Raw genomic sequence first — 27,555 nt, forward strand, 5'->3', positions numbered from 1 at the left:
CTTTAAACAATGGCCTAGTCATGGAAATGAGACATTCACAAATAATTAGTACATGTGACAGAATATTTAAGTTATAGGCCATTGATGGTCAAGAATCAAATTAAAGTTTGGTAAGAGAGAACAGCACAGCATTCTGGGAAGGAAGGTTTAGATTTTATCAGTAAAACGTGCAGAATATAGCATTAAAGGAAAAAGGGGGAGGAGGAGAGAAAAGCAAGTGGGGGGAGTGATGATGGCGGTTACCCTTTTGCACATGTCTGTTTTGATTTTGAGCAGGTTCACTTTGAGGCACTCCTCCACCTGACCAGTCTGCTCCTGGGCTGCTGCTTCCTCGGCACACAGATTGGAGATCTGTCCAGGAGACACACAAAACAAGGCCGCCCCACTCTCACCAGAAACCTCGGTCTCTGAAATGTGCAGATCTGGCGATCCTCCCACACACGTGCCCAGAGCTCCACTCAAACGGATTCCTCCTCCTCCCCTCCCTCCAGAACGAGATACCAAGCTCCGTTTTTTGTTTTCCTTCACAAGGACTGGCTTTCCCTTTGTATCCAATTTTACTGGCTTTTCCTTTTCCTTCGTCAACCCTAAGACCTGAGAGACTGTCCCAGGACTGCTCAAGGACTAGCATCAAACATACTCCCTGATTCCACAGGAGGAAGGTCGTGCAGCCAAGTTCATACTAAAAGCAAGTGCTTCACATTTCCAGAGGTTCAGGGTCAACCCAGACTCACAACTCAAACACACACAGAGAGGGAGAGAGAGAGAGAGATATCCGGGAACATAGCCTGCAGCACAGATTAAAAACTTAATCTTTTTTGGACAGCTTTGAGTAAGCTGTTCGAAGTATTTTTAGCTACGACCCCCCTCAAGTTCACATACATTGAACAAGGTTCTCCACTCGGCCCTTTCTAGCTAGGAAATCAAATGATTTCCAAGGACTGGCACTTCTTTAGAGCTATTATAGGAGCACGTCTATCTTTCTGCCAAGTCTTGGGGTGTTCTGGGTTCCTTATCAGAACCAGGAGAAGGGAAGAGTAAACTGTATGTAGAGACATAATAGCAGAATGATTTTGTTTAATGGAGAACTACAGAATCAGCCCTGCATAGTGACAGGACTAATTCCGAGTTACAGAGAACCAGGAACTTGGACCATGGAGAGCCTAAAGGTGTCCCTTCAACTCACCCTGGAGCCAGGGCTCAGGGAAAGAGAGTAAAGAACTTTGCTCCAATGAAACTTCTCTGACCAGCTCTGTTCACAACCGGTTTCATCCCCAATCCTACCTCATCCGAGCAGTGTAGCTGCAGCTGAGGATCGAGTCGGTAATCCAGAGCAGACTCCTGAATAATAATCCGGATCTGGTCTTCGCAGTCTGAAGAGAGGCGCTACATGTGACAACGGGAGAACATGTCAGGCTGTTAGACAACTTCAGCTTTTACTTGGCCCCTGATGTGGGGAAGGTGTAAAAAGGTCCTGGGGCAGTAGGAGCGAGTGAGGCCTTCCCACGAGAACCAGTGCCAGGAACAGAGGCGGCTCCATGAACACACCTCTGTGGAGAGCCCGGGCCAATTTACCTGGTCAGCATATCTCAGCTTGAGGCAAGAGATGACTTGGCCTTCCAGTTCCGAATCCTCCTTGGCCTTAGTCAGGATACCGTGACAGAATTTAGGAATGTCGGCTTTACAGGCTTTCCTTAACACGGGGTTTAGGCGGTAATCTAGAGCAAAAAGTGTTAAGAACATGATAAAATATTCCAACTGGATTCACAAATTTTTAGAGCCACCTGCCAAAAAGGGACATATTATATCAATGACCACAAATAAACCATTGATGTATTTATTCAATGAATGTATATATACTGAGCTCTATTTGTTTTTAGTCAGAAATACAAACCAGGAATCCCTCTACGGGACAGCAGCTGCTCAGAGTCTGAGACTGATCTTCTGAGCAGTCCTCACAAACATCAACCTTCCCCATACAGTTAGCTTTGAAAATACTGAGAACAGAATATCCAACTCACCTTGGCCATTTAGTTACAAGGTAACTCAGGGATGAAATTTCTCTGCTCTAAAATGAATGACCCATATACTCACCTGCCACATGCGTGAAGTTTTATTAAATCTCTAGACTTTTCAAGAAATCTAGCCCTGATTTCTTTTGTAAGCCCTTCAAAGGCAGTTTTCTATTTTTTCAGCCTCTTCTTTCCCATGGCTTTTGTTCTGTTTTCCTGGATACTATTCAAGGGAGGATTAAGCCCTTTTGCTTACATCCAAGCTCTCCCTGAAAATTCCCAAGCAACAAAGCACCTACAGTTTTATGAGGCATGGACCCGCCCACTCAGTTCCATTAAGTGCGGGCCAGAAAGCCAAGCCAGGATGTTACCTGTGTTCTGGGTGATCTGGCGCTTGGTTATCATCTGTTTGCATTTGGGATCCATCAATTCACTGTTTTTATTTTGTTTCAAGCACTGCAACATGGTTTTGGAATCTGCTTCTGGACAGAATCTCTGCAAAGAATCAAAGTTTTATAAAAACAGCTATTCAAACATGGCAATTAACACCATCTGCATCACCTGTATTACTCAAACATCTGTTGAGAAGCTTATGACAGAAGCAGCCTGCAGGTATCACTTGGTACAAGAGAAATGACTAAGCGTGAATAAGCATTCAGCCTCAAGCCCTATTCTGTACCTACTTTCTACTGTAGCTCTCACATTTCTTTCTCCTACCTCAGTGTCTCCTAGTTTACATAGGATTGATTCCCTACCCTCATGGCTGTTACATTACGTGGCACCTCATGAGCGTAAGTATTATTAAGCATGAATTTAATTGTACCAGGTGGCCAAATATCTACCCAATTCCAATGGGAAACTCAGGAATTACCCAGTAACCAATGTGAACAGGGATGTGTGGAAAGGACCCATCTGGTTTATCTCTTAACTACAGGGCCAGTCCCTATTCACTGGTGAGTGTCCTTGAAGTCAGAGCTCCATTTTGGACTAGTAGAAAATTCCATCTCTACCTGCTAATTCTAGTATGGGGATGACATCTGAATATGGGGATGTGAACTGCTGACTGATCTTTATAAAAGTAATATCAAGTTTCTGCAAACCCAACCCTGATATTTCCATTTTTACAGAGGACTCAATTCTACCAGGCCTACCAAAAGACTTCTAACTTTCACAATTCTCTTTGGAATTTATTTGCTAGGTTGAAAAGTAGCATTTTATCTTAAAGGGAAGCGGAAGTAAGTGGTCAGAACCTTAAGTTTAATCTCTGTATATATGGATAGATCCAGGAACTGATGTCTAGGTTCTCAAGTCAGCCCTGCTGTAGAGAATGTTCACTGCAGAAGTAAATGAACCAAAAAACTTGTCAAATGGAAAAGCCTTTCCATGGTGGTGGATTAATGTCAGGACATTTTGAAGGTGGCTTTCTCAGTATACCACCATGAATCGCCCCCAAAACCAATCATATATTCATTGGACCTCTAGTTACTCGTGGCTCAGGTCTAAGTGAGGTCTGTTATCTTAGCTCAGGGTTTTTTTTTTTAACTTGACGTACATCAGAATCGTCTGGAGAGCTTTAAACCAGACGCTCCACTCCCAGTTTCTGATTCAGCAGATCTGGGTGGGGCCCAAGAATCTGCAGATTCCCCGGGGATGCTGATGTTGCTGGTCTGGGACCAGACTTTGAGAACCACGTCTTAGCTGTATAAACAATGAAAACGGGAATATCATATGAATTTCCTCTGACATTTAAAGAGGTTTATGCTGTCATTTTTACTCACCCTGTGCTTAGTGCTTGGTTTTGGACCTCTTACCTTTATCATCTGCTTGCAGACCCTCATGAGTGTATAATCTAGTTCTGGGTCCATCATCTCTGTCTCCTGCAGCTTAAAAACTTTCTGGTGGCAACGGGTACTTAGCTGCTTCTTGTTTTCTTTCAGACATTCAATAATCTAGGGCGTAGAGTAATGGTCAAGTTAAGGGGTGCACCAGGATTGATAATCCACGTCTTCCGACTGAAGCATTCAGATCTTAGTACATCCCCCTTTCTATCCAAGTACCTTCCATGTCTAATTCCTAGGTAATAGGAATCAGGGTTTCCTTACCAAGGAGAATTATATTTATAGATGTATAACTTCAGAGCTCATAGTAAACCAACCATATAAAAATAACGAATAGCAGGCTGCACTGAGCTCTAAAGGGAAGGAAACCCACTCAGGATCCTTGGCTTCTTTTGCCTTCTCAAGCTGATCTTCGTTAAGATTCCTTCTGAAGCAAACAGGAGGCTCTCTGGCTTTCTCTAGAGCAATAACCCTGACTAGACTGCAGGCACAAGCCAGGAGGTTCAGTTCAACTCACCACTTACCACAAGAGAATAGAGCATTAGATGCCAGGTATAAATTAGACCCAATTCTTACCCCACACAGGGCAAACTTTATATAAACAAACAAGTACAGAAAAAAGACGAGTGGATTAACATAAAAGCATAAAGTATATGATGCTAAGTGAAATAAGTCAGTCAGAGAAAGAAAAATAAGATCTCACTTATATGTGGACTCTAACGAACAAAATAAACTGACAAATAAACTAGAGTCAGAGGCATAACTACATGGAACAGACTGACAGCTGTCAGAGGGGGAACTGGATGAAAGAAGGTGAAGAGATTAGCCAAAGAACACATATGAGTAACCCACAGACACAAACAACAGTGAGGTGATGGCCAGAGGGAAGAGCGGGTGCATGGAGTAGCACAGGATGGATTTACGGTAGTGAATTAAGTAAGTATATCCTGACTCCTTCCCTCTATCTTCTGTGAACGATGCAGAAGAGAAGCAGATGGAGTAGCCAGGACTGTAGTATAAAGTCACGAGACTTCTGTGAAATTCTCAAGGCACAACCAAGAATCATCAAATAACTGAGGGAAAAGGTAACAGCACAATCAAAACATATTGTTTAATAGCCTCAGAACAACACAGAAGGAAATGCTAAATGATAAGCAAGAACAGGTTATGAAAAGAACCAACTGCAGATCTTGGGAATGAAAACAGCAGAATGGCATGAATTCTGAGACTGAAAAAGCCAACCAGAATAAGGAAGTAAAAAAAAAAAGAATGCCTAATTATATCACAGTGAAAATACAGATTATTAAAGATAAAGAGAAAACTCAGAGGCAGATTAACTAATAGAAGTGAGAATCAGATTGCCCTAAGACTTTGCGTCAACAACACCAGGGACAAGAAGACAATGAAGCCACTATCTCAAAGGAAAGCTCCATGGCGATGCCCTGAACTAGAAGGGGCAGTTGAGTTACTGGGAGAACATGAAAAAAAAAAAAATCAGAGGGATTGAACAAAAAAGGAAAAAGAGAGAGAGAACTCAAGGACATGGACAACAGTGTGGTGATTGCAAGGGGCAGAGGGCGGAGGTGGAAGAGGGCATAAAGGAGATACATGGTGATGGAAAAAAATAAAGTAAATCCTTGGACTATTCTTAAAAAAAATTATTTGCTTGCACCACATTCCTGATGATTCTGGGTAGGTCCCTGTTTCCACGTATTTTTTAAAAAGTTTCTTAGGTGATACTTGTGTGGCCTTTAGTGAGGCACTGCAAGGGGAACATGGTGAGGGAATAACTAACTACAGAGGTGCAGAGTGCTGGGAAAGCGAGAGAGAGGAGGAGGCATATGCAGGATCATTAAGAGAGTATTAGGCAGACATGGAAACTGAAAGAGGAAAGAGAATAAACAGGAGACAAAGAGAAACTTTGGGAAAAGTCTGGCGTAACTTGTGAGAGGATGATTAGGTTGGATAGGATGTGATGAGGCCTATCCCACTAAAGAATTAATTTTTAAAATATCGCCTTCACACACACACACAAAATAAATAAAGTAAAATGTCACCTTCACATTACTTTTGCAGTTAAAAAACAACAAAAAGTTACCTGGGCGTTGCCATATTGCACCGTGGAACAGTAGTTCTTGATGTCACTCTTGCAGGCTTCATACAGATCTGGTTCCAAACGGATGTCCTCTGTCTGCAGGAGCGGGAACCAGCATGGAAAAGGGAGGTTACTCTGAGCTGGAGATGTCAAATGTTCTACATATTTTTGATTGGATCCTGTCTGGTAACCACAACTTCTACACAGCAAAGTGGCAGGAGAACGGGGATTTAGTTTCAGGTCTGCCACTAACTAGCTGCGTGGCCTTGGACTTTCTTTGCACAATAGAATTTTCCTTTTATAGCGCACACTGTGGTTGACTTCCACTTCACCTTGGTGATCAGTGCCTGGCACTCCCCCGGAGACGGCTGTTGTCCAGGGGTTGGGCACAGACCTCAAACTGACACTATCAAATTGAAGGGAAAGATCTTTTTTTCATGCTGGGGGAGGTTTCTCTTGTTTTTATTTTCCTGCTGGAGATAAATTTGGGGCAGGTGGCCCAGGGTTGCAGGCAGCCATCATGAGGGAAAGCAGCCTTTGGCAAAGCTGGGGCAAGAACAGCAGGTGAAAGGAGAGACCTTTGATCCCGCGGGCATTACTATGCAATGACAGTATTGCATGCTTACAGCTGTGTCTTGCTCTGGACTTTGTTTCACACAGTAAAAGTATTTTCTCATTCAAATACAAGGTAAAACAAGAAGCTGTCATATGGTAAAACTTTAGCCCGATAGTGGCTAAAACCTTTCAATTAGCCCTCACCCCTCACCCACTTCCTCTCCCCTGCCCCAGGGCTTCTGGGTCTGCGGATCTGGTTGAGGCATTACCATCTCCAGCTCCTCCACCCGCAGCTGCTTGCGGCACTTCAGGGACACCCTGTGTTCTTTGGCTTCCTGCAGAGTGTCGTTGCGCACGGTGGTGCTCAGGCAGATCACCACGTCCACCCTGCCAAGGGAAGGAGGAGGCCTGGGACTGGCTGGAGCCACCCAAGGGCAGGCGGCTGAGAGCTGGGCCGGGCCAGCACAACACCCCCTCCCAGAACTCATGACCCTTTTACCATGTTTTGAATGCCTTTCCTTTAAGTCTGTGTTCTCAGAACTCTAAAAGCAACAATTTGACTGTATATGTCATAAAAGTTGGGCCACAGCCCAAATGCTGACCATATTCCTGAGTGGCAGGGAGGCCACAGAGGCGAGGACAGTTCAACACTTGTTTTGTTAAAAAACATGTGATCAGAGAGGAAGGCTGCTCTTAACTTGAACCATGGCTTTGATGTACGTCCTGTGAAACTGATTCCTGAAAAGTATAGAAACCGGAGCAAAATGGGAAATTGGTTTATATGAGGGGAAATAGAAATAGAAATGTGCCTTTGCAAAGAGTGACAGGGAAGGATTCAGGTAGTCATGCTCCACAAACGCATCACTCTCCTCATTAAGATGTAATTCCTAAATGAATAAGGTTTTGTTTTTCACTATATCTCTAACTCAGTAAAGCCACTCCTTCCCTGAAGACACGACTGAGTGGAGTTATGTTGGGAGGAAGTCAGCTAACCTCGTCGTCACAGTGCTACTTGATCCCAAGTACACAACCTCCATCTGCTCCACCAGTGACATAGCCCCAACTGGGAAAATTAAAAATGCTTCCTTAGTCTACGAGGTTCCCACATCAGAACTACCACCACCAGTGGTGGCTCAGCAGCTATAAGGATGATGTCCAGACAAGGCAGTGTTTGGCCACACTTTCGGAGGGTGAGCAGGAGGCCTCCTGGGCTACCAGACAGCGGGAGGCTGCCTGACAGCTTGGATATTCATTCAGGAGCTAAGAAGCATTTCAGAGAAGCAGAATGAATCAATTAAAAACTACATTACTTCTTCTTTATGTTGGGGCAAAGTTTCAGCACATCCTCTTTGCAGGCCATTTTAAACTTGTAGGAGAACCGAAAATCCTTCATCTGCACCTAAAAACAACAATGAAAAAGAAAGTCAGAAGCTTGGAAGCAAGTCCTAACCAGCAGTGCTGGGTGACACTGTGTTCGTAGTTTGCAGAAGCCAGCCTTCCGGCCTCTGCATGACTTGTCCTTGTCTCCACAGGCTCTGTGAACTGCTAACCTCCCCATTCCTCCCTCTGCTGCACGCACAGCAGTCCCCTGCCATTCCAGTCACACACATGCTGTTCCCTCGGCCAAAAGGACCCTTCTCCCAGATCTCCCCCTGGTTTCCTGTCACTGCCTTGGCATTTCTATTCAACTACCTCCTTCTACAGTCCCTTGTCTCCTTCATCCTCCAACCCTTTCATGCATTATTTTTCTTCATAGGCTCACCTGATTCTATCTGTGTCTTCCTCTTACTAGAACATAGTCCACAGGACAGGGTTTGTGTGTTCCACCCCAGAGGCCCTGAACCCATTTGTCAAAGACTATATGCCCCAGAAGAGGGGAATTTTACACAGATGCTTGGATTGCATCCTCCTGGCAAGAAAATGCTTGCTTTACCAGAAACACTTCCGTTAGACATGTGGTAACAAAGAAGAGCATGACTTAACCTTCTTATTATGACAGATCTGGATAACATGATTAAGGGGGGGAAAAAAGGCTTAGAGTCCAGTGTATTGATACATATTTGGGCTGCTGCAATGAACAGTGACCCAAAACAGCAGGTCTCACTGAGACTGTTCAAGGAAAGGCTAAAATACATCATGAAAGCAAGGAATGTGACTGAGGCAGGAAATGCCTCCTTACTGTCTCTATCCCCAATGGATTACACACTCCCTAAGGGTACCAACTGTATATAGTCAAACCTCATTTCTGGAAATTCTCCTTCTCAGTTCTCTACCAAGTTGTTTATAGAAAAAATGTCTTTGTTGTCAAACTGACAACCCTTTATGCTGATACCTCCGCATGACAAAAAGCGTCTCTCAGGCAACAAACAAAGGAGAGAATGCTTTTGTTGCTGGGGAAAGCAATGATTAGCACAGTTTTAAAACATAAAGAGACCATCAAGAGTGCTAATATTGCTAATGGTGTGAAAGAAACAATGATCACAGACAACTGGAGAGGTAGAAAAACTGTTGTTGATTTTGATAAACAAAAAGCAGTTAGCCAGTGACAACCATTTCTGAGGCAGTAATATATGAACAAACAAAGATGCTGCATGCTGACTGGAAAGACACCACTGGAATGAATGCTAAAGTGATTCATTCAAAGCTAATAGGGGATGGTTCGATAAATTTAAGAAAATAAGTGTTTTTTTTAAAGATTAAACAGTACATTAGACATGTACTATATATAAGAAAGGTTAAAGCAGGGAATTATTGGAGGGTCTGGAATGGATTAATTCAATTTATATTTTTTCTACTGGGAGGAAATGATTTGGTTTTTGACAAATCATTTCTCGAACAGCCTTCAGGAATGCATTAAGTTCGAGAACTGAGGTTCCATTGTATTTATCACTGAATTTTCAGGAGCCTAACAAAGCATCTGGCCATAGCAGGAAAAAAACACATTTATTGAAAACAAGTCAAAATAGGGCATGTATTTGGAGAAAACAATTTTTCACAAGAGCAGTCAAGGCAAGAAGGCTCTGCCCAGTGTTACTGACCAGCTGGAAGTGGGTGACGCCAATGGCGCACTTCTCATTCATGTCCTTCTGGTGTTTGTTTTGTATCAGACACTCCATCAGGTCCCCGGAGTCTATCTGGTTATCTGCCACATCCTGAAAAGGCAGTGCACATTTACACTTCATTTGTAACAAATTAATAAACACATCTTATAGTCTAGTCCATAAAAAATGCAAACAAGGTATATATTAAATTATGTCAAAATAAGCCTGAGAAGTTACAAGGGACAAACATCTAGGGAATAAAATTCACACAGCAAGCGGCCCTGCACGAAGCTCCAACAAGAACATGCACTACGCTGTCAATGCTTTTACTCCTTTGCTTCCTGGTTGTCAGGTCCTCATGGTTCCTGGGTGTGTTTTGCTCCCACAATTAGATAATCTAATACTTGAATAAAGTAATAAAGTAACAGAATTTGCTCAATATCCAGGTACAAGAAGACAGTTGGAAGGGGAAGCCACTGTTACTGCTAACAAGTCCTGCACTGATGTACTGGAAGCAACTCAGCCATGCCCACGGGGCCTTCCCGGTCCCTCTCTAAAGGGCAACCCAACATCTGCTGCGAGGCACATATCTGGACACCTACAAAGGATGACCAAGTAAGGCTTCCCAGGATGGTGGCATCCCCTCTTGATTTTGTTTACATCTTCAACTTCTCAAAGTTGGCCACTCAGGAGTAACATATGCTGAAGACAGAGATGATACAATACACTTGGGGGCCAGAGTCCTAGTGAATTCAGTTCTGTTTCTAACCCTTGATTCTCCAGACATCACTTACGTGGCAAAAGTTCTGAATTATGGGCTCGCAGGCTCTCATCAGCAAGGCTTCTATTTGAATATCCTGTAGAAGATTAAATATATTAATTCTGCCTTAGGAAGAACCAGGGGTGGAAAAGGAGCAGTTTCTTTCTCTGAATTTAGTAGCATCTGATGGGCAAATAATCTGTTATGTGCATTTGGAGACTATTTTAGTCTTTAAGTTAGAGAGCCCCAGCATAGATAGAACTAACTGCACCTCCATTATACATTGAAAGGCAAGTTTGCTAGAAGCAGAATTAAGAAGAGAGGAGAAAAAAGGCATTTAATAATAATACTAGAGTAGATAAAGCTTTCAAGTTTTTCCAAAAAGCTAAGCAGTTCAAAATGAAAACAAGGGCAACTGACACCTATCTTTAGTTTATGAGCTCCTGAACCAGATCACTGTCCTCAAACCAAGTGATAAACCACTGCCTCTTGGAACACACACTCAATGCCCTTAAGCAGAGAGTAAGCACTGTACAGTACTAGCTGCTGAAATAACAGCTTCCTTTAAAGTTACACACCCCAGAATGTCCTCATAAGCCCACAAGAACAATGTGAATGGGAGAGGAGTTGTCAGAACATGAAAGAAAGCAATAAACCTTTGAAAAATAGAAAGAAAAAAGACTAGTTGAGAAATGTCTAATTTTATGTATTGACCATTTAAATAATTCTAAAAGGCTTGTTTTTTTTGGGTTTGTTTTTAAAAGCAGTTTTTGCCCAGCTGGGTGTGGCTCAGCGGTTTAGTGTCGACCCAGGAACCAAGGGGTCACTGGTTCGATTCCCGGTCGGGGCATATGCCCGGTTGTGAGCTCTATCTCCAGTGTGGGGCGTGCAGAAGGCAGCCAATCAAGGATTCTCTCTCATCATTGATGTTTCTATCTCGCTCTCCCTCTCCCTTCCTCTCTGAAAAAAATTTTAAAAATTAAAAAAAAAAAGCAGTTTTCTGTTTCCTGGGTCTCTGCCCCACAAAACAATTTAAACATTTTTAGCTGCCTCCCTCCCCAGTAATAAGCTATGAATTTTAAATAATATACCTAAGCTTATGAGGTTTAAATTTTATTTTGTCTATTTTAGTGGATTTCAGGATGGAACAGGGATAAACATATGTATTCAATCCTCCATGTTTAACTGTAAATCCCAGGCTTTAATTTTATTAAACACACAAACATTAGCAAATGACCTAATTGAAAGAGCTGAAGATAACAGGAATGTTATACTCTTCTTGAATATGATTAAGAGATTTCAAATATAGCTATCTTTTCTTAGAGGGGAAAGAAAAGATTGGTCTAATCACAGTGATAAATTGAATTTATGAAGTAAACCAAAGAGCTAAACAGATAGAGTTTTTCTGGAGAAATGAGGAAAGGGTGAAGTTCAGGAAGCATCACAATATTCTTCGCTATAAAGCAAACAGAAAGTGACAGGTTTCTTTTGTTTTCCAGAGAATCTGTATTCTCAAGACTCTAGAAACAGTAGGACCAAGAACAAAGGAAAGGCTGCTGACAGGGCACTTTCCTTCTAAGAGCTGCAAACTGCTTACCTCCGATTCTAACTCGGTGAGGTTGCCGACCAGGTCTCTGCACTCTACAGCCAAGTCATCCAGATGATCCTGGAGGCATTCAAGCTCCTGGAAACAAAAAGGCAATCCCTTGGGGTTTGTCAATTACATAAATGATCAAGGGAAGCTGAGATATCAGTGTCTACTTCCTTTTCAGTGGTCCTTCTTTTCTTTTTGTTTTAAAACTACTTCACTGAACAGAACACTAAAGTTTTACTTAGTTCCCAAATTGGGATGGTTGGAAAGATAACTACTTGATGTAACAGGGTGGTGAAGAGGGGTCAGCCATGTGAATCCTCCAGAAGGCCAGATCGAGACAACCAGCAAGAATCAATGTTCAGGTGTCCTCAGAGTCTAAAAATCTTATCAGGCCTTTATTCCATTCCATCAACACCCTGTCATTCCATTTATTTCTGTGTTTTGATTATGATCATTGGACAATAAATTCACAGTGAAAGACATGAACTATTTTAAGGCTCTTTATGGGCAAAGTACGTTGAGACCCAGCATCTTCAACACAACAAAGAGCTGGAAGTTCCTGCAAGTCTGGGATTCTAACTCTAGCCCACATAAGGGACCCCCTGAGGGAAAGTGCCAAACAAGTGAGCACACTAGGGCTTGGGTCTCTAAAAGCTGTCTTGTCTGGGCTTTGGAAACTGAGCTGGAACCACCTTGTAGCATCAATCTATTACCATTTCTCTTAGAAATTTAGAGGCTGTTAAGTATAACACCAGCTCATTTTTTCAAAGCACACCAACAGCTATTTCTCAGTTAAAGGACCAAGTTTAACTTACTATTTTGCAAGAATCTCGACTTTGAAATTAGAATGGGAAGGAAGGAGAAGGGCTGTAGGAATTATACAACCCTAAAGGAAAATGCATAATACTTTTGGGAGTAAAATAAATGGCTAAGGGAAAAATCCCATTCATGGAACCATGTCCTAAGTTTAGCTTCACAATGCAGCTTTCTCAATGTTACTTTACAGGCAGTAAGAAAGGAAACTGTTTCCTGGGATTCGGTATGACTATATCCCTTGTTTCATTAGACAGAGGCAGCAGAAAGCAAACAAAAAGCATTTTCTAACAATAAACTAGACAGAGCTATAGTAGGCCCAGAAAGCAAACTGCTAAAAATGACATTCCCAGGCTCAACAGATCTGTGTAAGCAGCCACTGCTTCCTAAAAACGTCTAATTCCTGCACCAGTTTAATCCCAGAGAGTGTTCTGGAGTGGTGCAAATGGACCTGGAGACCTGGGTTCACGCCTTGTTCAAGTACCAATGGGGCTTTAAACAAGGAGCTATTCCTCACTGCCTGGATTCCCTGCATTGAGATAAAAGACAAGCCACTTTCCCACGTAATTTGACAGAATGTAATAATGTACCTCTTTTCTTTAACTAGGCACAAAACCCTAAGGAACCATTTACAGCATGCATGTAATTCTTGGGGGCTGCTCCTTCTCTATACTTCCTTATGGAAGGCGGTTATAATATAATGAAACAAATGCCTGGCTAGGAATAGACCTGAGTCAATATACTTCACTTCTCTGAGCCTCAATTTCATCAATTACTCGATGGAGAAAGTCCATTCCTACATATCCTGTAGGACTGTTGTAGGGCACACACACTATTCATGCATACAAATATTTACATGTATTCCTCCCTCCAAAAGGCTTAATGTGGCTTGTAAAAATGAGGGGGGAAAAACCACAAAATAAAATGAATAAAAATGAGTCAAAAAAGAGGAAAGGATGCCGAACCGGTTTGGCTCAGTGGATAGAGCACCGGCCTGCGGACTGAAGGGTCCCAGGTTCGATTCCGGTCAAGGGCATGTACCTTGGTTGCGGGCACATCCCCAGTGGGGGGCGTGCAGGAGGCAGCTGATCAATCTCTCTCATCGATGTTTCTAGCTCTCTGTCCCTCTCCCTTCTTCTCTGTGGAAAATCAATAAAATATATTTTTTTTAAAAAAGAGGAAAGGAGAGGAAATTATGTTAAAGAAAGTAGGATGGAGCAAGTAGTAAGTTAGTACGTAAGACGCCTACCACAAAATCTTATATATTGCTAGAGGCAGGCCATACCTTTCTTTGACTCTAGGCTTTTTAAGAGGCAACACAAAGAGGGAAAACAATCAATTACAAAGTAATATAAAAACAAACTAAATGCTTAGGAAAAGTATAGTTATTCTTGATTACAGAGACCAAACAGAAAATTTTCCCAAGGATTTCTTATAGAGAGATCATTAAGTAATTTAACAAATTATGTCCATGAAGTAAAGAGAAATGGATTTTTCGGGGGTTTGTACTCTATATAACATGGTAATCATGAAGATGATGATGATGAAGATGATGATGATGATGATGTCACCTACCTGTCCGGTCTCTGTTTTCTCACTGCACCATTTGCCCAGGTCAATCAGGCACTTATCCTGGAGCGCAGGATCCAGCTTAACATCCATGGCACGCTGGTGTAGGATCCTCTGGACTTCAGCTCGGCACTCCCGTGAGAGCTACGTAAGAACAAGCAAAGCATTCTAAAGGTACCAAAACCAACACACCTGATAATGCCAGGAAACTGACAAATAACTTTATATCTTAAATCTTTTCCAGAATAATAATTAAATGTTCTAGGAGGTTTCTAAAAACCTACCCTTTTTGGAATGAGATTATACATTGGGCCTATTCTATATATTATATGAAACAACATCCTTTTTTCAGAATATCCTAATAAAAAGTGAACTGAATTTGTTTAGGTTACATTAGGAAGTTTCTGTTCAGCAAGATTAATTTGCTATGACTCCAAGAATGTAGAGAATGTTGGGTCCAATTCAGGAGGGAAAACACACAGGTTAGGAGAACTGAGTTCAAATTTACCTAAACTCAGACAAGCAGATAACAGCAGAACCAACAGTCACCACAGGTTAGAATCAGACTCTTCCAGATGAGTTAGAATTAGAAGAGGGTGAAACAGATGAAAACTAGTATTTTTGGAAAGGTTGTGAGAAAGCGGTTATTGACAGGTAAAGATATTCTCTCTTCCTAAAAGGGCCATGTGCCGGGGGTGGCGGGGGAGAGATGGAGAGTAACTGCTTAATGGGCATGGATTTCTTTTTGGGGACATGGAAATGTTTTGGAATTAGATATTGTGGTTGCACAACTTTGTCAATATACTAAATACTAAAGAGTTGTTCTCTTTAAAATGGTTCATTTTATGTTAGATGAATTTCACCTCAATTTTTAAAAGAAATATATATTTTAAAAAGACATCTTCCAACCCTTTGTTTGTAAGACAGGTACCTCCTTCTATAGTGACTACCAACATGCCAGCTCCTGTGATTAATGACAAGCTCATCATATGAAGAAAAAGGTAACAACAATTCCCATATTTTCTTACACAGCAGTATAAAAGCTGGGTTAAGACTGCAGTTAACTGAAGTACAACCTTTCTTTCTACCTGGGTCTCCTCATTCTGAATCCTGCACTTAGTCAGACTTCTGCATTAAGCCCAGAAGGGGTATTTGTTAACATGCATGTGAAATAATACCATCTCTACTTCCTGTAACAAATGCAGGACTGAAATGCAATCAGTACCTCAGATGGCTTTAAAAGGTCACCTGGGAGAGCAAGCAGCACGTCAAGTGGCACCAGAAGGCAGTAAACGTTGCCCGAGAGCCAAACCCACACAAATACCCCAACAAGAGGTGGCATCCAGGGCAGACAAATACCAGGAGCCTGGGCTATGGCGGTTTCTGCTCCACACAACCAGTGTGCTAGGAGAGAGGCCTATTAATATAGGCGATATGTGTTCTCATGCCAAGAGCAGGAGACGAAAAACAATTTGTATCTTGGCTAAGAGCTTCTAATGGATCTTTAAAGCTAAATAATGTTGGGGGCAGCAGAACTTAAGTGTGTATTTGTGATTTAGATTTTGGTAATCTAAAGAAAAAACTGGAAATATCCTGACTCACTTTGTTAAAAACATAAAATCAGGCAGAAAGAAGCTGGTAGGACACTCTGTGTGCACTCACTGAATGAAGAAGTTTTGGGTAGTGTAGCAACCCCTCCCCCCAGATACACGAATAACGAAGTTTTCCTAGGATGCCAGAAATCAGAACAATATATAGCAAACTAATTAAAAAACAAATGACAAGAAGAAGAAATGAAGTCAATAGTGACACATACCCTCCTGCCCTGCTCCTCCGTGCGGTAGGCATGTCTGTACAGGCAAGAGAACACAGCTCCAGGAGGCATAAACTCACTGGTTTCGTTCCAGCCGTGGGTGTGGCAGAGACGAGATGCATCTCCCTGGCACTTGCGGTATAAGACAGGGTCCAGTCTGTAGAGTTAAGAGTTAAAAGATAACCACTCTTACTATACCCTTCCTTCTAGCACATGCTAAGGCTCTTACAATGTGCTTGTATGCGCATTAATAATCACCTCCAGCCCTGGCCGGGTGGCTCAGTTGGTTGGAGCACTGTCCCATACACTGAAAGGTTGCAGGTCTGATCTTGGTCGGGGTGCATATGGGAGGCAACTGATCAATGTCTCTCTCTCTTCTTTCCTCTCTAAAATTAATAAAAACATATCTTCGGGCGAGGATTAAAAAAATAATAATTTTAATAATCATCTCCAGGGTAGCGGAAACATCAGGTAAGCAAAAGTATATTCTTGAATTTGTTCTTTGTGAACACACAGTGGTCAATATACAGAAGTTTGTTAACCTTAGTACAGAAGATTTAAGTTCTACCTCAAAGAGGTTATCTTGGCTATGAAAGGCACACATTTCAGTAACAGACTCAGCTCTAACATGCCCTGGCTAAAATGAGAAAATAAGGGTTGTAGCTGTCAGCAGGCAACCCACAACTTTTTACTCAATACTTTTTTCTAAGCGTACATGAAGTTCAATCCTACCTGATATACTAGATTTGGTAAGAGCAGGAAATGGTAAGATAAACAGAATCTCTCATTCAACTTCCTTTCTAGTAAAACTGTTCTTCTATTCCCTATGCAAGGTAAGGCCATTAAAATTTAGTTTACCTGAATATGCTTATCAATTAAAAAAAACTTGACATTTAACTTGGACTCTGGAGACAGTGCATTAGGCAATGAGCCTGCTGCTTCTCCGACTGAGATCAATGAATGCTTAATTCTGTCCACGTCATAAAGTCAATTTTGAGGGAGTGCTACTTAATGGAAGGAAAAAGGCTAATAATATTTAATGAGCAGCTTTTATGACTATGAAACATCTTTTGACCATGGCTGAAGGAATTACAAAAGAGGAAAAAACATGATTTTGTTAAGGTAGTAAACTCAGTAAACTCTGCTCTTTCAGTTTAGATGGCCTGAGTAAGCACAAGGAATTCCCACCCAGCTTTCTGTAGTATTTTCCAGAGCAAATTTCAGGAAACAGAAACAGAAACACACTGAATTTTCAAATAGTCTTTCTAGTAAAGCATGTGGGTAAAGCATCCATTAATCCCCAGAAAAAGTTAATGACCAAAGTACAGTGGCTTAAACAACTGGATCAGGAAGCAGCTGAACGTGGGAAGCAGAAGCAGCCTGATCCTACTGGCTGCTCTGGAGGTGGGAAGGGAGAATAAGACCTGGAGAGAGGAGGGAATTGCAGCCAATAAATTATAGTGGTTCTGATGGTAATAGATCCTTCTTCTATCTCATCTCTTCCCCCTATTTTTTGGCTAACAGGATCAGAAGAGAATCAAGTTGTTACTTATTGATAAGAGCCTCTTAAGATAGAAGAAATTCAATAACTTTGAATAGCTAAAGAAATAAAAGCAAATTCCCATACCAGGTACAAATCAATAAAAATAAAAATGTTACTATTGTCTACTTGGAAACATATCTGAAGACACTATTGCTGCCCCAAAGTGCCCAAGTTCTCTCTGGATAGATGATGTCTGTGGTATCAGAAACATCTGATCCTGACTTCCCAAGTGGCAGTGAAGCCCAGTCAGCATGGCTCAGTGGTTGAGTGTCGACCTATGAACCAGGAGGTCATGGTATGATTCCTGATCAGGGCACAGGCTCAATCCCATGTGGGGCCTGCAGGAGGCAGCCGATCAATGATTCTCTCTCATCATTGATGTTTCTATCTCTCTCTCCCTCTCCCTTCCTCTCTGAAATCAATAAAAATGTATTAAAAAAACAAAACACAAAGTAGCAGTGAATGGGGACACTTAGGGACAAACTGCAGGGGCTGCCTCTGTTTTTAGATACTGTTCTGAAAGTAAGAAAGAGGTTTTTCGGGGATTAAAGTTGTTGGCTATCACAGAAATTAACATAAACAAATTCCTATTGATTATTAAAAAAAAAAATACAAGGGATATTGACTACACAGGAGAACAGGCTGAGATTTTACACTTACACTGGTTTCAAAATACTCACTTCCAATCTCGGGAGATAAAATACTGTAGCTCTAACAGACGGTGTTCACAGTCTTCTACCATTTTCTCTGTATATAAATGTTCCATCAGGCACGAGAGGATCCTGGGCATAAAACAGGGTGAAATTGCAACATGAGACAGAAGAGTTCTGACAGTATGTGCAGAATTCTCACATTAGTATTCCCTTGGTCTAGGAAAAGCCATTCTGCCATTTCCTAGGGCAATCAGGCACTTACTCGCCCTGACAGAGATTAAGCCTTCTATCAGCTTGAGTCACTTAGCACTTAGGACTCAGCCTGCACAAGATCCATGTGCAGCTGCTTTATTTTTAACTGTTGATTATGAACATTTTCCAACACACACACCTTTCCTTCGCATAGCTTTATCTTCCTATGGCCCAGGTTGTTTTAACTGTCCTCCCTTGCTGATATTTTGAAGCAAATCATTCCATTGTAACTTTAGCATGTTTCTCTATAATGAGAATGTAATAGCATTACCTACCAAAATAAATTAATTTTTAAAAATTTCCAATTATTTCATTCCTTTCTACATGTTCATTCAAATCAGGACGCAGAAAAGGTCCACACATTGGATTTAATTGATAGTATCTTAAATCTATTTTAATCTGCAGTAGTTTACTTCTTCCTCCCTCTCCCTTGCCCCCTGTATAGTTAATGCAATTATTTTTATATTGGTAAATATGCTTAACTAGTCTTAAGTGTGTTTGTCTATCTTCTCCAACCACACAAAAACCTTTACAGAAGATTATCTTGTTTTAATCCCCTCCCACAGCACGCACAGCAGGAGTGCATGCACAGCAGGACAATGACAACAGGTCTGCATTCATTTTACTGTTGGGAACTGCCCGTTGTAGGGTATAAAGTTTTTTTAAGAATGGGAAACCTGTTCTCACTTGCAACCTGCTTTTAAGAGCTCTTTGCATATCATATGGAAGAAAACGAATGCATGTGATTTAAATATTTCATTATAGAATTTTACAGCTTTCCTAGGTCTTGTACACAACCTCAGAGTTCATTTTGCCCATGATTCCCCTACCCAACCGCCACATTTTGTTTTATATTTCAATGAAAATTAAATACTCTCTGATGGTGATCAAGTAGCCAATATACAAACAGGATGAAAAGTATAGAGTGACCTAACGTACAGGCCCACCTATGCTCAGTCACTGTCAACAATATCATCACAATGCTGGGTTTAGGGGCCTCCACATCACGGACGAGGCACAGCTGACGTCTTAATTCCCATACTAGTTTTAACAAAGGTTGGTATGTGTTGCTGTTTAACAAAATTCCAGTTATGATGTTGAGGGAACGTTCCCTGTGCTACACTGCCAAATAAAATACAATATGGATAAATACCACAAACCACATAACCTACATTGGGTCTCCTGATCGTATGTGTTTGCAGGCGGTCTGTATTACAGATTCACAAGCTTCATTCAAAGCTCTATCAATGCGGTAATCTGCACCAGGGTCAGTCTCCTGAATCAGTGTTTGAAGCTGGATTAAAAAAAAAAAAGAAGAAGAAGAAGAAGAAGGAAGAAAGTAAGTCACTTACACATCAGGGAAGAGCAATGTTACCGCTTCATACAATCAGTTACTAAGCCTGGCATATCACAAGGTCCTACAAGTGTCACTGGCCAAGTAAAAGAGCTCTTGCCCAATCCTTTCCAACTGGTTTCTCTACCTCGTTGATCGAGTTTTCCTGTTTAAGCAATTGTAAGGATTACTTGCCTACCAGTCTGAATCATCAATGGACATTTGCAAAACCAAAGGTCTTTACAATATAAAGGCTACCCTTTCCCTTATATCTGCCTATGTAGTAATCAGATGACTAAATCTGACACTTAGAGGCCAAGCAAGAATTGAGTGAAGAGTAAATAATTTCCAGTTAGAAACCTACTTTGGCCCCAAGAATCTAAAATTTAAATTTTGCTGCAAAGACACTGGCATTACAACAAGCATACTCTGCTTTATTAAAGATAGATGTGAGATTTCACTTAGCTTGCAAGAAATATTCATTACCAAAAAAAAGAATATAATACTTATGATCTCTTGTTTTTCCTCAACTCTCATTTATATAACAAAGGGGTAATCCAGAGCTAATAAGTATACAGAAAAATATTTGTCATTATGCAACTGAAAATGAGAGTACAGTCTTTAACATTTACTTTTGCTTGGTCCATGCTTTATCATGAAATAAATCAAAAGTATGAGATGTGCCCTGGATTTTTCCCCTCTCTTTGAGGAAAAAGCAGTTGGGGTGCAGAAGAAACAGTTCTAAATTAAGGAACAGAGACCTGAGTTCTATTAATAGCTCTGGCTCTGCCAGATATTAGTGTTGAGAACGTGGGCACGTTGATTAACCTTTAAGTTTCAGTTTATTTAACTGCAGAGGATTATAAGAATATATAGAAGGTTATATAAACTGCAAGCATTTGACAGGTATAAAAGATCATTATTACTACAGATGGGTAGCAGATGGTGTTTTGGGGTGGGAATCTTGAATAACAGAGAGCACATCTGAAAACTATAATCCTGGTTTGGGTTCCTTTTTTCCAAGTTAAAGACCTGGAGCCCTTTTTGTGTCACAGATTTAGCCTTTCTCTGTAGGAGCTTTCTCTGATCCCCATACATTTGACCTATAATACCATAGGGGCTCTAGGAAAGTACTAACCCCATCACATATTGATCAGAACACAGAACAAAAGGAAATGAACAAAGAAAACCCCATCCTATCTATTCTAAAATAAGTCAATACTCAAGATGAGCGATATATGAAAGATTTCCAGTATTCTGGGATGAAAGTTATTTATACCAATTCTTGGTGGCAATTTAGAAAAGCTACAAAATGCTGTGGGTAGTTGGTAGGAAGATTACTGTCAAAGGATTATTGATTTTAGTAATGACATTTATTGACAAAGAACAAATATTTTTATCTTTTTCTGAGGGAAATTATAAGCATCATGGGAGTCTGAAAGTCTCTGCAAGAACTGTATTAAATATCTATGATTCATGACTGACAGACAAACCTGGAGAATTCACAATGAATGCACCAGATTGCAGCTACTAAAAGGAGGCAATGAATGCCCTACAGATTCTAGTAGGCTAAGGACTCAAGAGATCACTGCACTCTGGAATCCAGTGACAACAGTGTGGGAAATTAACGCTAAGAATGTAAATTTCTACATAATTATACATCTACTCCAGCACCTGATTGCTAAGGAAAAACCTGGGGAAGTGCTTCTGGGAAATGATTAGTCTAGAGAACAGACTGGACAGTCACCTTTGGCCTGGGAGAGACTGGGCCCAGACTCACTCAGCCATAACCACAGAGAGTTTAGTAAGCTCATGATTATGGTGCATTTGGCAAAGTATGTACTCATTAAGGTAACACTTGCTTTTATGCTTCACAGTTTACTATTTGTTAAGAGATCACTAAATCAAAGCACAGAATAGGGAAAATCAATGGTTAACCACAGACAGGTATAAAAGTCTACTGTATCAGGGAACAAAACTTCGAAAAAGAAAGAAACCCATCCAAAATATATTATTTCAAAGCATTCCTCCCTATGACTGAGGATGGATAATGTGGTGGAAAACGAAGAAAAAATTATTCCTTTTCCTTCAATTCCTAAAAACCACGAGTCCATAAAAACCCAAATAAAGTGTTTGTTTCCCACTTGGCTAAACGTAATGTGGGCAAAGCCACTACCTCACTAGTGAAGGCTTGAGCGCTGGGCTGGGAAAGCACGTTTATTCTGGGCACAGGACGAGGCAGGCGTGCTTACTTATCCTCCAGGTGCTGAGTCACTCACTAGCTCTTTCATCAAGCTAAATTTCAGAAATCCCTGGAGGTTAGTTAGGTGCTTTGAAATAAAGTCTAACCAATCTATTTTCTTTTTTCTGTACACCTTAGTACAAGTAAAGAATATATAGGTTTATTCCTAACCACCCCCTCCCCTTCCCATGCAGCATTAAGGATAAAATGCAAATATAGGGTATCTTGATCAATTCTTGGTCTGGGGCCCAGGCACATACACTGTCACAGAGATTTCTTTCCTCGGACAATCACCAGCAAGGACTGCTTCTGAGGAATTATATCCAGAAGCTAGCTTTCTGTCTCGCTAGGCTTGGTATTTGGGGGAAGAGACTACATTTGTCTACTTTTCCCACCATGGGAGGTACAATTACAGTCTACTCTGGGTCATGGTAATAGGAGCTAAGGTGAAATTTTATTCCAAATCAAAATTCTATGGAAATTTGGCGTTTTGGACTAAAAATTGTGATTTTAATGATTAGCAGAAAAATACAAGTAATATTCAATTTTTAATAAAAATGCAAACAGAAAAATAAGACTATTGAATTATGGTTTTTTAAAGTTTCTCTGAGGACAAAGCCTCAACTTTTGAATTTAATGAAACAGAAACAGAGGCACTGTATTTATAATATTTTAAAACTTTATTATTATTTTTAAAATTTTTATTCATTTTAGAAAGAGAGAGAAACATCAATTTGTTGTCCCACTTATTTATGCATTCATTGGTTGATTCTTATATGTGCCCTAACCAGGAATCGGATCCACATCCTGGGCATATCGGGAAGACGCTCTAACTAACTGAACTACTTACTGGCTAGGGCTTAACTTTGCATTATGTACTGGAATTCTAGTTATTAACTGCTTATGAATCCTGCACAAGAATAACTTTATCTCCTCAAGCCAAGTATGCTAGTTTTTTCTAACTATCTTTACAGAACTGATTGTAGAGTTTGGAGGTAAAAAGAAAGGCCCTTCCACATACAGTTACCCTAGTGCGGTGGTTGGCAAACTCATTAGTCAACAGAGCCAAATATTAATAGTACAACGACTGAAATTTCTTTTGAGAGCCAAATTTTTTAAACTTAAACTATATAGGTAGGTACATTGTTATTAACTTAATTAGGGTACTCCTAAGGCTTAGGAAGAGCCACACTCAAGCGGCCAAAGAGCCGCATGTGGCTCGCGAGCCACAGTTTGCCGACCACGGCCCTAGTCTAACAAGAAAAGGTAGTATAATGTGAAAACAACATGCTTTTTTGATCCTTCAGGCCTGGAATTCATGACCTGTCATACATCAGCAATAAAAAGAAACAGAAAATTCCAATTCATTTCAGATCTCTTTCAGCCTCAACTAAATTAAACGCACTGAGACAGGAAAATTCTCTTTTGGTGGAGGACCTTTGCTGAGGTACTAGAAGTTGGTTTGCCTTGATTATGAGTTTAGTCAATCCAATCTAGCAAGTTACCTTAAAAAAATTCTAGCAAACAATGCATTTTATCTATTTCTTTAAGTATACAGCTCTTTTTATTGATTACTAGAGGCCCGATGCACGAAATTCGTGCAAGAGTAGCCCTTCCTTCCCCTGGCTGCCGGTACTGGCTTCCCTCCAGGACCTGGGATCCAAGCCTCCCTTTGGCCACCAGCAGGCACCTGGGACCCGGGCTTCCCTCATAGCCCTGGCTTCATCCGGAAAGATGTCTGGTCTATATTATGCTTTTATTATTATAGATGAGCTCAAACTTCTGCTCTGCAGCAAAATCCACATTCTTACAATGAAATGCCTGAAGAAACAATATTCCATGTCTGATACTCACTGTGATATCATAAATGATCCAGATACAGTTGGGACAGTGTCAGGAAGAGGCTCTTCAGCTGATAAAATGTGACATTCAAAATGGCAGTAGAAAAATTTTCCTTACCGCCTGCTGGCAGTTAATTCCAAGGTTCCCTTTCTCCCCTCGAACTACTTTCATCAGACAATGCAGGGTTCGGCCTTTTCGATGTAATCCAGAACAGTGGTGTTCAATCTCCCCCCGACAGCTCAGGATGATCTCAGGGCTCAAAGAAAAGTCTTCCATCAACATGCGTCGGTAATCCAACATCTCCCCCTGGCACTCACTGCTCACTTGTCGCCCTAAGTTAGGATTTAAGCCATAACATTATGGTGAGCATTAGGATCAAGTATCACCACATATGAAAAGTACACATTTCCCCCCAGAATAAACCAGTCACATTATTATCCAGACTGAAAAGCTTAGAATTTAGCAAAAACTTTATCAGCATAAAATGAGTTTAAGACTCCAGAGACTAGGGTTTATCCTGTCAGTGTCCTGCATTATACAGATTTTATACTACTAAACTAATCATGCAAATGTTTTACCAATGAAAGTCTTATCAACAAGATAACTATGTGCGTAAAAACGAAAGCCTAGAACAATCTCTATTGGCCCACAGTAAAAGCTTGTGGAAAGACTACCATTTAAATATTCACTATAGCTTCCCACCTTCCTTCAGCTATAAATGCCAACTGGGAAAACTTAAGTAATGTTTTAAAACACAGCTTTATTGACGTACAGTTGACATGTAAGAAACTATACTTTCAAAGTATACAACTGGGTAAGTTTCATATACATATACATTGGTGAAACCATCACCACAATCAAGATACTGATCACACTTATCAACTCCAAAAGTTTCCCTATGCTCTCTTGTAATCCCTCCCTTCCTTTCCTATCCACGCCCCCAACCTCAACCCCAGTCAACCATTGACTTGCTTTCTGTGACTACAGATTAGTTTAATAGTTTGTAATTTTTAGAAGTCTATATAAATAGAATCATATCATATGGACTCTTTTTTGTTTGACTTCTACTCAGCATAACTATTTTAAGATTTATCCATGTATTGACAATTCATTCCTTTTTATTGCTAAGTAATACTATTCCGTGATATAGATATGCTACAATTTGTTTATCCCTTTCAACTACGGATGAACATTTGGGTTATTTCCAGTTTGGGGCTATTACTGGTACATATAGAGCTATTATTAGTATTCACATGTAAGAGTTTACATGGACATTCGCTTTCATATGTCCGGGTCATATGGGAGATGTATGTTTAACTTCTTAAGAAACTGGCAAACTATTTTCCCAAGTGGTTGTACCACTTGAAATTCTCATCAGCAATGTACAATAGTTCCAGTTTTTCCATATTCTTGTCAACACTTAATATGATCAGTCTTTTTTTAGCAATCTGTATAACTTCTCTGAATTATCTGTTCATATCCTCTGGCCATTTATTTACTGAGTCTTTTTTGTGTTTCTTATCAATTTGCAGTTTAAGGACATTAACTCTCTATTTTTCAAATACCAAAATTAGATTACATTATGCATACTGTTTTATAATATGCCTTTACTAGTCAATAATCTCTACTTTTCATTTTAGGATTCACCTAATATGCAGACCATAATCAATATTCCCCAGCTGTCTCCAAAATGCCCTTTGTTTGGTATTCAGTCCAAGACCATGCATTGCCTCTAGTTGCTATTTCATTGCTTTCAAACATCCAGATATGAAAAAAAATTTACCAAAAAGTTCTGAGTTTTCTTTAATGACTGATTTTTCCCCCACTTAACTTTTTAATCACTAACCAACTCTCCCAGCACCATTTATTCAATGAGAGGAAGAAATTTAATTTTTGTAGTCTATAGCGAGTATTAAAGACAACCCTGGCTTTTCATACATCCTTCTTGGATCCTCTGTCAGGGGTTGACATTTGGACTAAACAGACCATGAGTCTGACTCTACGGGGGATAATCCTTTCATCTTTTACTGTTTAATTTCTTAACATCATCATTGTTATAATAATAATAACATTACCTATCACTTATTATATACTAAGTGCTATGCCAAATAGCCTCATTCAATCCTCATATGAACTCAACATAGGAACATAGGTAATATTATTTTTTATAGATAAGAAAAATGAGGTTTAGAGAAATTAAAAAATGGAAACAATGGACACCTAGCCAGTTAGTTTGGTGATAGAGCCATAACTTGGAAGTCATCTCTCTCTGACCCAAGCTCATCTGCTAAACCAGTGGTTCTCAACCTTCCTAATGCCTCGACCCTTTAATACAGTTCCTCTTGTGATGACCCCCCAATTTCATTGTTACAAATTGAACATAATTAAAGCATAGTGATTAATCACAAAAATAATATGTAATTACATATGTGTTTTCCGATGGTCTTAGGCGACCCCTGTGAAAGGGTCGTTCGACCCCCAAAAGGGTCGAAACCCACAGGTTGAGAACCGCTGTAAACCATTATACTACTCTGTCCTAAAAATGTGGTACAGTACAGGGTGTGGCAAAAGTAGGTTTACAGTTGTGAGTATGCAAAACAGAGTTCATTCTTGTATTGTTATTTATTTATTTATATTACTTTTAAATTCTCACCTGAGTGTATGTTAATTGATTTTAGAGAGGAAGTAAGGGAGAGAGAAAGAGACAGAGAAATATCAATGTGAGAGAGAAACTTCTATTGGTTGCCTCCCGTGTGCACCCCAACGGGGATTGAACCAGCAAGCTGGGTGTGTGCTCTGACTGGGAATCTACCTGGCAAGCTTTTGGGGTATGGTGCTCCAACCAACTGCGCCACACTGGCCAGGGCTTATTTGTTAATTATTATATTATTTTTCCATACAAACAACTGTGAACCTATTTTTTGCCACACCCTGTAGGTATTTTAAAATACTAAAATATTTGAATTTGAGAAATATTCTTTACTTTGTAAAAAAAAAGAAGAAGAAGCAAGCAGAGATATAAAGAAAAACAAAACTGGAGATTAATGAGCTAAGAGGAAGGGCCTTCAACAAGGTGTAGGGATGCCAACCCTTCAATACCTAAAAAAAGACTCTTAAATAACAAGGCACAGGTGTACTCAAAAGAGCAAATATAGGCGAACAGTAACAGTACATGAAGCTTTAAAATGTAAATCCAAAAAGGAATTAAAAGGATAAAAAGAAATAAACTCTCACCTCTATGCACAGCTGACTCTAGACACATCAGAAGGTAGGAGAGCCTGGCTTCCCGGGACCGGGGAAGGTTCTCCACATTGCACCGGTATTTTTTTAAGTCACTCTTACAGGATTTGGCCAATGAATAACTGACCTTATAATCTTGGGCAATCAGCTTCTGGCGGGTTGTTAGTGCTTCTCGACACTGAGTAAAGAAGGCAGCGAGAGAGTTGTAAGACTGCTCAAGTGGTTCAGCTGTTCCCATGTACCTCTCATGGCCAAGTACATGTCAACAACAACAGCCGTTGTTACCAAGATGCCTCTTTTAAGCTTGGTTAAAATTTAACACAAGCATGCTAAACTAGCGTGACAAGAGGCAGAGGTAAA

The 27,555-nt window shown here is 40.5% G+C and overlaps 1 protein-coding gene across 1 annotated transcript in view; it reads right to left on the bottom strand.

Annotated features, from left to right (window-relative positions):
* The window catches only part of GLG1 (golgi glycoprotein 1), a 47,782-nt gene that overhangs the window by 5,196 nt on the left and 15,031 nt on the right, over positions 1 to 27,555 (bottom strand). Inside the window, exons 7-23 of the mRNA XM_023756099.1 lie at positions 27,190 to 27,373; positions 24,073 to 24,287; positions 19,711 to 19,832; positions 18,314 to 18,415; positions 16,094 to 16,247; positions 14,284 to 14,421; positions 11,899 to 11,985; positions 10,336 to 10,398; positions 9,539 to 9,652; positions 7,811 to 7,899; positions 6,770 to 6,887; positions 5,949 to 6,041; positions 3,824 to 3,961; positions 2,384 to 2,507; positions 1,576 to 1,718; positions 1,285 to 1,386; positions 244 to 351 (exon numbers count right to left, since the gene is read on the bottom strand). Coding sequence (XP_023611867.1) covers positions 244 to 351; positions 1,285 to 1,386; positions 1,576 to 1,718; positions 2,384 to 2,507; positions 3,824 to 3,961; positions 5,949 to 6,041; positions 6,770 to 6,887; positions 7,811 to 7,899; positions 9,539 to 9,652; positions 10,336 to 10,398; positions 11,899 to 11,985; positions 14,284 to 14,421; positions 16,094 to 16,247; positions 18,314 to 18,415; positions 19,711 to 19,832; positions 24,073 to 24,287; positions 27,190 to 27,373 — 2,094 coding nt within the window. The remainder of the gene's footprint in view (positions 1 to 243; positions 352 to 1,284; positions 1,387 to 1,575; positions 1,719 to 2,383; positions 2,508 to 3,823; positions 3,962 to 5,948; positions 6,042 to 6,769; positions 6,888 to 7,810; positions 7,900 to 9,538; positions 9,653 to 10,335; positions 10,399 to 11,898; positions 11,986 to 14,283; positions 14,422 to 16,093; positions 16,248 to 18,313; positions 18,416 to 19,710; positions 19,833 to 24,072; positions 24,288 to 27,189; positions 27,374 to 27,555) is intronic.

The sequence above is a fragment of the Myotis lucifugus genome, unplaced genomic scaffold (assembly GCF_000147115.1).
Source record: "Myotis lucifugus unplaced genomic scaffold, Myoluc2.0 scaffold_88, whole genome shotgun sequence".
NCBI lineage: Eukaryota > Metazoa > Chordata > Mammalia > Chiroptera > Vespertilionidae > Myotis > Myotis lucifugus.